The sequence below is a fragment of the Calonectris borealis genome, chromosome 17 (assembly GCF_964195595.1).
Source record: "Calonectris borealis chromosome 17, bCalBor7.hap1.2, whole genome shotgun sequence".
Taxonomy (NCBI): domain Eukaryota; kingdom Metazoa; phylum Chordata; class Aves; order Procellariiformes; family Procellariidae; genus Calonectris; species Calonectris borealis.
Window position 1 is genome coordinate 13551245 of NC_134328.1, and position 12662 is coordinate 13563906.

General features: G+C 43.7%; 1 protein-coding gene across 1 annotated transcript in view; it reads left to right on the plus strand.

Moving 5' to 3' along the window:
- Window positions 1-11094: 11094 nt before the first annotated feature.
- CDH4 (cadherin 4) overlaps window positions 11095-12662 on the plus strand; it is a 459818-nt gene continuing 458250 nt past the window's right edge. The window contains exon 1 of the mRNA XM_075166642.1: window positions 11095-11215. Coding sequence (XP_075022743.1) covers window positions 11156-11215 — 60 coding nt within the window. The 5' untranslated portion in view covers window positions 11095-11155. The remainder of the gene's footprint in view (window positions 11216-12662) is intronic.

A 12662-nucleotide genomic window follows, 5' to 3' on the forward strand; every position in this document is an offset into this window, starting at 1 on the left:
TGGTGAAGCCACTGATAAAATAAAAAACTTCCCAGAGAAACTCTGGACCAGTATAAATTTATTTATTTTCACATTTTTTAAAATAATATTTTAACTAATTCAGATACTTGATTCAGGATTTTTTTTTGCATTTTCAAGTTTTTCCTTGTTTGGGATAGATTATTACTTTAATATGTCAAAAGCTTAGTATGAATGGAGAATAACTTCTAGGATCATCTAACATTTACTTGTTAGATTGTTGCTTTATGCAAATTTCTGATTTGCTAATATTTTGGTGGAAAAGAAGTAAATGACAGAAGTATCACGTTGTTTCTGGATCTGTGGCTGACCCTGTTCATGACACTTTAATTTTGCATTTCTCCTGCTCTCTCCAAAGGACATTTTGGACAGCTACTGTTTCTTATTATGTGTTTGCATCTATTGTTTGGGGCTCAGAAATTATGCTATAGTATAAATAACTCATATACAGTTACTTTGGGTGTTGCCATTTCCTCCAAAATTGAAAAGTGTTCCTTCTTCAGTTAAAAGTTTACTTAGTCTTCAGCTGTTATACTCATTTTTATCAGATATTCTAGTATAAAACTGATTTACCTGTGATATTTCTTTCTCTCCTGAGAAATTCACATCTGCTCTAGCATCTGTCTCTAACTTCATTCAAAAACAGTGGTGGGGGGGAACATTAATTTTATGGATATATTTGTATCATTGCATTTCTGTCAATAAATCATTTGTTATTTTCAAGAAGAACCTGCAACCTCTACCTATCAATATTTTTTCAGAAGCAGAGCTAATGCACAGCAGCTAAAAATAATCTCATGGAACACAAATGAAAAATACAGAGAAGTCAATGTTGTGAGTTAACACTGGCATCTTCTGAATATTTTTACCAGAAAAGAACCAAAGAATCAGCAAAGCATCAGCTTGTTTCAGCAAAATTTATAGTAGTAATCAGTTCCTGTACAGCTTTGATACCCTTTCGGCTTTTGACTCTTGATTTAAATCACTTCTCTAGGAATATTGTGAATAAACCGGCGCCCTGCGCACAAATACAGTCAACAAAAGGCACTGATTCTCTCCCCAGAAGTTCCACCTCTTTTTTAAAGGCATTTTGCTCAGCAGAGCAACTCACATAGGCAGATATTCATTGGGTTTCAGCATGAGGCAATGTTTTAGGGTCCTTTGATCTGATGAAAAACGCTGATTCCCAGATTGTGTCTGGGCCTGGCTGTAGACACGCCATCTATGTGGGTGTCTAAATACAAAGTACCGAATTTGCTCCGTCATGAGCTGAGAAATGCACCAGCAGACCAGGTGGGATCCTGGAACGCGAGTGATTATTCATTGCTCCAACCTTTCTCCCCATCCTTTCTTCATTTTCTGGGACAGACCAGTGGCAGGGAAGAGAAAAGGCGTAAAGCTGCTTCACAGACTGCGGTTAAACAAATTCCTCCTCCTTCAGTAAAATAGGAGGAAAGCTTTGTGATTCCTGAACTCAGTCCCTCCATTCCTGGGATAGCGCAGTTCTGTCCACTGATCCTCACCCAGGATGTGTCGCTGCAGCCACGACTGAGAGGCGGCGTGTGTGTACGGCTGCTTGGGGCAAGGGCTCGCACGGGTGTCAAAATGTCAAAATAGCTGCTCTGCCTGCTGTATTTACACTTCTCCTGGGACCGAGGATAGCAGAAGTTGCAGGCTTGCATTCTCCTTCCAAATTTACATCCTATTTTTAAACTGCATCTTTTTTGGAGGGTGGGAGGGAGTAAATCTACTTGTAGATATGTACTCCAGAAAGAACACGTTCTACTCTTTTTCAGATGATATAACATAGGGCATCTGTTTTAAAAATAAGATTACTAGTTCTGGAATAATTGCAAGTATTAATTAAACCTAGGGTTTTTTTCTTCAGGCTTTTTTTGTAAGTATTTCACGTTCTAAGCCCCATAAACTTGGAGAAAACAATACTAATAATTAAAAAGGAACAAAAATAAGCCAGACAAAGCTGTTAAAAAATTAGTATTGTTTTCTGTAATCCTCCACTTCAGATGCTGTATGCCAGGGCTCAATCTTTGGATTTCTTTAATCATTTGGATTGGCCTGTTCTTCCTCCTGGTTTATCCAGCGCCGCAGAAGGATTAAATCAGCGTAATGGACACTTGTTAAGTGTCTACATCAGTCTAATCAGCTTGACAGTGTTCTGGTTTATTCCTCCTTGTAAATTGTGGTATCCTACAGATGCTGTACTGTATATAGCACCACTCAGTGGCAGAAAGTCTACTTCAAATACTGCCTTCTGAAATGTAATCGGAGGAACTTTGTTCTGAGTCAAACCAAACCGTCCCTTTTCCCCCCTCCCTGACTTTTCACGTTCAGAGCCTCACAACGCTGCTGCGAGCCTGCCTCTCCCGCAGAACTCCGGCTCCCAGCAAACCCATCACGGCACATCCCTTTCCAGGCTCTTTTCTCCCCTTGTGCGTGTTCCCCGTCTGACTGTGCCCACGAAGGCGGACGGGTATCTTTTGCCTGCGTTAGTGGCCGACTGAAATGTTTGACCTCAAGTTGTTTGCGTGCGTAAATAAAAACGTGCCACCCTAACTGCTATTATACTTGGTTATAAACATAACGAACAGAACAGAAAATAGGAAAACACCCCAAAGCAGGCTGAGGATGTATCCCTGCTTTCGGTAGCCAGAGCATATCAAAACTATTCAGACAGGTATTTTTCTTTGCAGGACATTGATGTCAGGGATGTTTTTTGTATCATACTGAAAGAATTTGTTTACTGTATTGAATTTTAACTATGTTAGCATGAACTTTCTCACTTTGGGGATATAAAGAGAACTAATCAGTGTTTAGGGATAAAGGAACTTATAATAACGTCAATGCCTGGAAAATTAAAACAGACAGATACCCCTTTTCTCACCAAATCTCACTGAATCTTCCAAAGGGATATTGTGCTGTCATACTACAAACCCTGCTCGGATGAGAAGAAAGGGTGCTTGATTAAGATACATGAAGTAAAATTTCCCTTTTATTTCCAAAACACATACTGGACAGGCAACAGCGGGCCACAAACTTCAGGTTTAAGTTTAATGACACCATCTCTTGTGCCACTGCACTAATTTTATTTTGCTGAATGTTTCTTTACAGTACTTACAGAAATGTCTCTTTTCAAGTCATAGATTAGCACATTATGGTTGTAAGTGAATAGGAAAACAGTAAGGGTAGAGATGGTAAATTCCGTTCTCACTGCAAAGCTCCTCACAAGCGTTGCAGTTTCTTTCAAAAGCCCTATCCGTTGTCGTGTTTCTGATCGTGTGCTACGCATCAGTTATTCCAACACAGTACTGAGCAACAATTTTTTCAATCAGTTATGTGTCCAAAATGCATATGCAATCGCACATCTGAGTTGTGTGTACAATTACTGAGATTCCATGCGTGCATTGGGTAATTTCTCACATAAATGCACTTAATTAGTCATCTGTGCATGAGTTTTCCTATTTGCATACATACTTACGGCAATTTTGCATGCAAATTAAGCACTTTATATATATATATGTAAAAGTTTGACTCTCATCATGTTTACTAAACAGAAGCTTATGTTAGATCTGGAAGAAAATAATTGAGTTGTCTGCCAGCGTACAATACAATGTGGTAGCTTGCATATGGATTATTATAGTGTCCGCATCCTGCTGAGGTTTTCACAGGAAGGTTATTAGATTTATCTCTCATAAAATACTTAAGGATCAGCTGCGTAAATGACCATTCTGTTGAAATATCTGGATAGGTAAAATACAGGTTACCCTATTCAGCCCGTAACTTGCACGAGATATAATTTGTATTTGTTGTTAAAATCTTCTAATAAAAATGTCCCATCTAAATCCTGTGCTTCTGCCTAGGCTACAATAAAACCCGTTATATGATTTTCCCATTTTCTATTGATGGATTAGCACGATCAGAATCACTGAAGTAATGTCACTTACAATAAGCTTTATTAAACCACAAGTCTGCCTGTAGCTCATAACGGAAGATGGTGCAGGAATATCTCCCACAGCATTTCTCTCTCAAAGAGATCAAAACCACACACTCATCCACTATCAGAATTACTTTTTAGACTGGATTACCCAGTCTTGGATGTACCAATATTTTTAGTGCCTATACGTGTCCCAGACACAGTTACAGTCTGACTTGGATGCATGTGTGCAGTTGGGAACAGATTAGGTGATGTGAGACCACAGGATCTATGGGCCGGCGTTAACAGGATAACTGCAGATAATCTCATTAGATGAATGCATGAACTTGAAAAATTAATCTTTGATGTTCAGGTGTTTCTAGACACTGGCAGAAGGCAGCAGTTCCTCTGTACACAGAACTCTTTGGGCTCATGCAAGAACCCCGCCAACATCAAAAAATAGCATCTATCAGTTGAACAGTAGAGTCAGGCGATAACTTCCAATGGTAGTTACCAAATTTTTAACCCATGTGACTCTACTCTTTCTCTTCCTTTCTGTTTATGTGTGTGTGGAGGACTTTGTTTTTTATTATTCTTGGCCTATAGTCAGTTCCTATTATTCAGCTGACTGTGCATATAATGTTCCAAAATAGTTCCCTTTCTTTCATCTCTAGGCTTTATTTCATTTAGGCATGTAATATTATTAGTGGAACTCCTCCATATCATATTATTATCCTCATTTACAGCTAAATCAGTGATTCAGATATTCAAATAAATTTCATATACATTTTTAACTTGACTGAAGTTGTATGGAGACAAGCACTGTAAATTTGTCGCTACCTTTTTTAATTGGAAATATGCTGAATTTCTTTGAGTGTGTGATATTTTGTCATAAAGTAATCTCTTACAAGAGCACATCTCTTCCTCTTTCTCCCCTCTCTCCAAGTTTTCTTTTCTTATCTTTTCAGTTCTACTATTCAAATCCATAGGCTGTCAAAGCTGTCTCATGTAAAATGCTTTGTCTTCCAGGTGGTTTTTGACCAAAAAACGCTGACAGCTCCAGAAAATGACTTCATATTAAAAAGGTAACTGGGGCTTTCTCTGAGGAGTTCTGCCTCAGCATTTAGCATGCACACACACACAACTTAGAGTATCTGCTGTGGTGCTAAAACTGTTGGATATATTCAGGAGGAGAAAATATTTGGGAGGCATACAAACAAGCTGGGTGCCACAAAAGGCAGAGGGAGCTCAGAATATAACTTCTATTTATGCTTTATCTGCAGAAGAAAACATGTACTTTTTCTCTGATAAAGAAGAAAAGCATGTATTGTCAGTAATATAAGAAAGCCTGATTTGGACCTTACGTTTTTGCTAGATAGAAGAGTGTTTATTTATAATATTGCTGCTTGTACCAGTGTAACTTATTTTGAGATCTGGACTGGAATAAGTTATATTAATGTGAACATTTCAACGTAGACAGAGCCATGTCCACCAAAAGGGGGCGGGGGGGAGGGAGAAAGAAAGGCGATGGTGAAGTGATGAGGAGAATTGCTGCTATGAACAATAAAACCAGCAAAAGCTGCAAGTCTGAGAAATCCTCATTCTCCTTTGGCAGTCCCTGTAAGAAACTAGGGGTGTAAAGTTTAATTATCCTGATACTTATTTGGAGTGATGAGTAAAAATTACACAACTGTAAGGTAACTGTAACTTATAGGTTAGATCCTGCCCCTTTCCCGATACCTCATTGGGTCTGTAAGTGGGAGCACGCCCAGTGGTACAGGGGATCACAGGGACAGGACTTGTTAGAAAAAGCGTCTCCTCCTCAGCTGCTGAGAGGGTGCATGAAGAGCGTGGGGAGGAAATCACTTGGTTTGTCTTACTTCAATGAGGTTCTTCTCAGATTGCTGTTATAGCATAAAGCCTACTGTGAACGCAACCATTTTAGATGATGACTACTTTAGGTAACTCTTTGTTTCTGAGGTGATGGCACAATCATGCTTAAACACATGCTTGTATGAAGAGCGCCTTAAAATCAGTAAGTCTGGGGAGGCTTTTGGGAAACCGGGAATCTGTGGCCTTCCTCCCACTTGTAAAATGGCACAATGGCTATTAATCTTTTTTTCACTAAATCTGGTGGGGTTTCATTGTTTCTGTGAATAGGAGGCACTGCACCACGGAGCAGCCTGGGGAGCTGACTGCCTGCTGTGTTAGGGATCTCTTGCAGTATATTCTCCTTGGTGACTTTCCGTGTCTGAGGCACACAGGTTTGTCCGTGGACCAGAAAGGTCACTTTTCTGAAGCTGTTACAAGGGGCATATTGACATATGATACTGTATCTTCTGAGAACAAACCTAATTCTGCTTTTTTTTTTTTTAATACCGCTGCTTTAAACTGCAGTCCACTGTAATGATACAAACCTATTAAGCTGCTCAGTCTGCTTTTGCCTTATTGCTTTGTTTTTGCAAGAATACAATAAATGAATCAAAAAAGTAGTAGAAATTTTGCATAGGTCAATTTTGTTTTACAATATTTTAATAAGAGTTACATTAGTATAAGGTGTGTTACCTCACCTAAGGTGAAAGAGACGTAGAATTGGGATTTTTAAATTGATTTTAATGTAGCCATTACTGGCACGCTGCCATTAATGCTTGCATAGTTCAGTGAGGAGACCACAGCATGTCTTATAATTGGAGGTCAGACTACACTAAAGTTGGCCTCCCTTGGTCAGTGTAATTAACTGAGCAGGAAGATTTTGTATAGGGCCTCTGAAGTTGTCTTTTTCTCATTGCCATTCACATTACGAACTCAGAAGGAGAATCGATAGGAGCCACAATGTACTGATGAGTAGATAGTGTAAAAGAGAGAAAGTTCAAATTCCTTGGCATTGCAGCATGTCTAGCAGGACTGAAAATGTGACTTCAAAAAATCTGTTTAATCAGGAAGATAGTTGTATCTTTCTCACCATCCCAGCACACAAGTAGCACATGCAAGGTGGTACAGAATCAGCTTAGCTTAATGTATATTCCGGTCCTGGTCGGTGCTGTTTTTTCCTGTGGATTCTTTCTTCAAGTCACTTTCTCCTCTGTGACTCATCATTTTGTGTTTAGATTTTGTACTGGAGCCAGATCATAAGTAATCCAGAATTTTGAGCTGTGCCCAACTATTCGCGTAGTTCCAGTGATTTGCTGTTGCTTCAAAAAATTACATAAATGTACCAAAGTCTGGCTTTTACTGTTAGTTATTTTCCCTCTGTGGTTGTGGTCTTCCGACTCAGGAGCATCTTTGTTTCCTCTGTTGGCTTCTGTCTAGATCTGGTAGGTGCTTATGTCTTTTCCAAATCATTAATTTCTCCACAGCTTTGGTTTACCTTTCACTTTACTGTTCAGTTCAATCTTGTCCCATCTTCCCTACACATCCCCTAAAAAGATCCCAAACGTTTTGAACTGCTGACATAAACTCATAATTTGCCATTATCTATCAATCCAGAATCATCATTATTTCTCTGGTTCTGTATATATGCCTTCCTTTGTTACTACTTTCGACATGAACGAAAATTAGTAATAATGACTTTCTAAATCACCGGTTAGCTAGCTCTCTCCTAGCTATCATCAGACCATACAGAAGAAACCTAAGGTGTGGTCTGCACGCTGCATTAATTTCATTTCTCCTTGTTTGTCAGATTTTTTAATAAAACCACTTTTTATCCTTAGCATCTAGGCCATAACTGTTTACTCGAGTTCAGTGAAACATTTACTTATCAGAGAATTAAACAGGTTAAACCAGCGGGAATATTTCCCAAATAAGGAATTCAGATATCAGCCCTAAGCTAGGAAGGCAAAAGTCTCTTGAGACTTTGTTTTCTCACCTCCTGTCCATTTAAATTGTTATTCCCATGCTTTCACATATTTGATGGCTGCTTGACAATTTTATTGTATGTTGTACTGTCCCTCAGTGATCACACCTCCCTCTCTCTCATTTTCTATCCGTGGTAACACAGCTCACATCTGATACTCATCTCCACACTACGGGTTCTATTGTCCCCTTGATATGTACATGTAACTCCCACTGCTGTCAATAGGAATTACACGTGTGCATCAAGGAGAGAAAAATCCCTTGTGTACTCTACGCTCCTCATTATCTTGGCGCAGTCTGTTCTGTAGATATCTCATCTATGAGCCTTTTATTCTCTTGAGTGTTGTGCAGTATAGCGAGCTGGCTCTTAGGATCAGCAGTTTTGCTCTTGAGGTGTTTAGCAAGTTGATTTACTGTGCATGTGTACGCTCTTAAATGTCTTCATCCAGCCAAATCCGCATCTTGTAGTGTTCATATGTTAGACGTAGAGCTTCCTATTTTCTTTTTATGCAAGAATACCGAATCAGTCTCCCAGTAGACTCAAAGTGAAGCAAGAGTCTGAAGCTAACTCTCCCAAATAACGTATGTTCAGGCCCAGCTCAGACCTATATGTTTAAATGCAATAGTTTGTGAAAAATTCAATAGGTACAAAAATATAAATGGCATATTTTAATTTTCCTTAAAGATCTGAAGGAAGATATTTTATAAACACTTCATGTTAAGTGCTTCTAAAGAAGGAGGTAGTTGAAATAGTAGCTAATCAGTTAGCAAAACTTTAATTCCTTCCAAAATTAATCGGAGTGTCAAGAGTTGAAGGAAAACGATAGAGTGAAAACAACCACACATGTAAACCAGTGATTTCCATTGTCTGAACACTGGATTTGTATTCTCCTCTGATCCTTCTGGAAACATCTCAGTTTGGGAAGATATCCGGTGTCTCATGTAGGCCAGTGTTACTAGAAACGTAACCGGAAAGCATATCCACTCCATTTGCAGACTTGTTCCCCAAGTAGGGAGTCAGTTACCATAGCTTAGAAAAGAGGGATGGCAAACTGGTTTGGGAAAAAAATCAATTTGCCATCAGATTAGAAATCAACTGTAAACATGTTGAAGAATTCTATTTTTTTTCACTACTGCTCTGCCTTTTCTTCACAATCTGTTGTAGTGTCAGACTTATTTTGACAATACTTGTAGAACTTGTCATATTAACAAAGTTATCAAACAGAGCAAGCACATGCATAGCAACAGCTGTAGTCCAGCAAGAGTCAAAATAACTGGCCATAGGTATTCACAAATCGACACTGTAGTTGCACAAATCCAAAATATCCCCAGAAGTCTCCAGAGTACTTGTAGTTTTATTTACATAGCAACAACTGCAGCTGCCCTTCAACCTGGAACAATCTACTTCAAACTTTGGAATTTAGGATAAAAATAAAATGAACAAATTTAGATTTTATATACACATATAAGGATTTATTTTTGCTATGATAGTGTCATGTGGTTATTTCTACTTTTGTGAAAGTGCTTCATAAAAAAGGGTATACACGACATTTAATACAATGATGGGATTTATTTGATGCTAAATAACAAACTCAGAAATACTTGTTTAAAAACAAAGTAAACCCCATAATCCACTAAGACTGTAAATTGGTGGGGTAGGAACAATCTTTTCATTATTCGTGTCTATGGAGCTTAATACAATGAGGTCTCAGTTCTTTGCTAACATCTCTAGGTGTTAACACAATGCCATTAAATCTACTCAATAGCAAAAGATGCAGTCAGTGGATTTATATGTTTCATTCCTTCGGAAATGTGTGAATCTAACAGAATAGTTTAATGGCCAGATTTTTCAGCCGCAATGTCTGATTTTGCACGTACATCAGATAGTATGCATCTATTTATGCAAATCGACGTTGGATTTATATGCACAAAATATACATGCCTGAGAACTCCTATTTGTGGAGTTGAGCTGCATTCAGAAAGGAAAAAGATCACATTTGGATGCCAGGGTCACGCTGGAGGAAAATAGCAGGAGCCATACTTAGCACTCGAAACCACTGCTTTCCATTTTCAGTTTTCTGTGAAAACTAAACTGACTCAAGTTTCGCTTTCTGGCCCTGTTTTGAGCTGCCTTTATTTTTACACCAGAAACCCTCTACTTTAGTGGAGTTAGCTTTATCTGCTACTGATGCGAACACGGATGAGGCCCGACGTGCCTATTTTCCCCTCAGAAAAGAAGGGCCAGGCGCGGACTGGCTCACGTTCACGGCTGAGGAGCCACTTCAGGCACTACCCGTTTTTCCACCTGATCCTGAAACTGCCCTTCACCCACATTATCCCCTTCTCACCTGCGGCGCCCTCCCCTCCTCCTGCCCAAGGGCTGACTAACCCCTGAACCGGGGAGCTCACCGACCCGCACCCCCATCCCCTGCCTGCCCCGGGCCCACCCGGACACAAACTTCGCAGCTCCACAGCTCCGCTGGCGCCGCGGCACCGGCCAGGCCTTTCCCTCCCAAGCACGGCGATACTCGGCACAGGCGAAGGAGCGGGTCCCCGTCATGGCGGGGCTGTGATTTCCTCTGGAGTAATTTTTTTTTTCCTCTCTTCAGGTACGGTAGTTTTTCTTCTCTGGATATATTAGTTTTTTCCTCCTCGCCACGTTAATTTTTCCTGTAGATATGCTACTCCCCCCAGATATGCTACCTTTTCCTCACGGCCTGGGCTGCGCTTTCCTCACCGGGTGTGCTCATCATCCCCTGGGTATGTCTCTCCTGCGGACATGCTAGTTTTTCCTCACTGGATATGCTTGTTTTTCACCTGACACCTTAGTTCCCCCCCCCCCCCCCGGTACATCTTTCTGCTGGGTATGTTAGTTTTCCCCTGGATACGCTACTTTTTCCTCAGTGGATACATCTCCCCCCTGGATATGCCGGTTTTTTTTCCCTGAATATGTTAGTTTTTGGACATGTAAGTTTGTTCTCTGGACAGGCGAGCTCCGGCCTCCGGGGCTCCCCTGCGCGGCCGCGGAGCCCCTACTCCCCGCTGCCCGCCTCCTCCCCGCGCAGCTCCGCAAGGCGCTAGGGGAGGAGAAGGCGCCGCCGCCAAATCCCCCTCCCGCCCCCCGCGGCGGGGCGGTGCCTGTCGCTTTAAGGCGGCGCGTGCCCGCGCGCCGCGGGGCGGGGCCTGGTGGCGGCGCGCGGCGGGCGCTTCACCTGCAGCCCAGAGCGGGCGCCGAGCGGCGGCGGCGGGAGCGGGGCGGCAGCGACCCCCTGGCCCCGGCACTGCGCAGCGCGGCACGGGGCGGCCAGCCGCTCCGCCACCGCCACGGCCCGGCGGGCGGGCGCCGCCGGGGCGATGAGGACCGGCTCGCGGGTGCTGCTGGTGCTGCTCCTTCCCGTCTGGGGCTCGGCGGCGGTAAGTGGGGCGCCCCGGCGGGGCGGGCGGGCGGGCAGCACCTCCGGGCTCCGCGCCCCGCGGAGGTTCCGCCGCCGCCTGCGGGCACGGCAGCCGCGGCAACTTAGGGGTCGGGGCGCGGAGCCCGTCCGCGCGACCGGGGTGGGTGAGCGTGCGGGAGCGGAGCGGCGCCCCCGCCGCTCCCTGCCGCTTTCACCGTTTCTCCCCTTTTTTTTATCATCACTACAGCTTTTAGTTATTATTTTTTTAGCGCGATCGTTCGCCGTGAGTCTCAGCGGTGCCGGCAAAACTTGCCGTCCGTGATGCGCGTCGCCGGATAAACTTCGGGGGTAGCGGCGCGTCCCGGCGGCGGTGCCGCTCTGCCCGCGGAGCCCTGTGCGCCCCGGCGGAGCCTCCGCGCTCCAGCGCGGTCGCGCTGCGCCGCGCCGCCCGCTCCGTGCGAGCCGTCCCTCCTGTGCCGTGGCAGTGCCTTTAACTTTTATCTTTACGAGCCCGTAAACACCCCGGGTGGGCCTGAACCGAGTTGGGGGCTAAAATGGTCTGAAAAGTTTGCGGGTTTTAGGATTCCCCCCCCCAAATTAAGGGATATCTGCAGAACATCAACAAATGCCTGAACGCGTGGCTGCAGTGTTACAGTGCGAGCGGGGCGGCTGCTGTATTTCGTGTTGGACTGGCTGCAGAAACAAGAGCCGCTTATTTCTCTGCCTGAATCCCCCTGTGCCAAGTTGAATCTGTGAAGATGTCCCGAGTCCGAGCCCTCGGGAGGCTGGTGGGTGTGCAGAAGTAGCCCCGATGCGCTCTCGTCTAGCCAGTGCTGTTATAATAATTGGGTGATTTCAGATTCAAAGCCTGTTATCTTCACTCAGACCCTTTGAAATGTTTCCTAATGGCAAAATCTTGCCAGTGACGGTCAGAGTCCACAGAGCTGCTGCTTCCTTGCGCTTCCCATGCAGTAGCTGGCATCCGTCTCCCGAGCGTGATTTTTAGCAGAGTACGTTGGCTTGCTTTCTGCTTACTAAGCTCATCCGAAAGGACCCTTCGCTCCTCTTCCTTTCTGTCTGTCTCTATAATGCAGCGTTGTCTGTGTCCAGGAGTGTTTTGGGAAGCCCCGGGGAGCTCTGCTCCTCTCCCCGGGGAGGGGGGTGCGTGCCTGGAGTTGCACTTTCTCGGGGAAGTGACTCTGCAGGTCCTCTTGGTCCCCTGGCTTCAGCCTGCACTGCTGGGACTGGAGGCATCGGAGACGTCAGCCTGCATCGCTAAGCGATGCTCTGGCTAGCCCTGCCGACAGTCCGGGAGCGTTAGAAATCCCTCGCCACCAGCACTTGTTTGTGCATAAATCACCTGGCACTTGTTAGGCATAAATCACTGGCTTATGTGCTTTCAGTGCGTTGGCTGGAGCTGGGGTCTGGGACCCTCCTTGCTGGGGAGTGTGTACAGCATCCCAAGG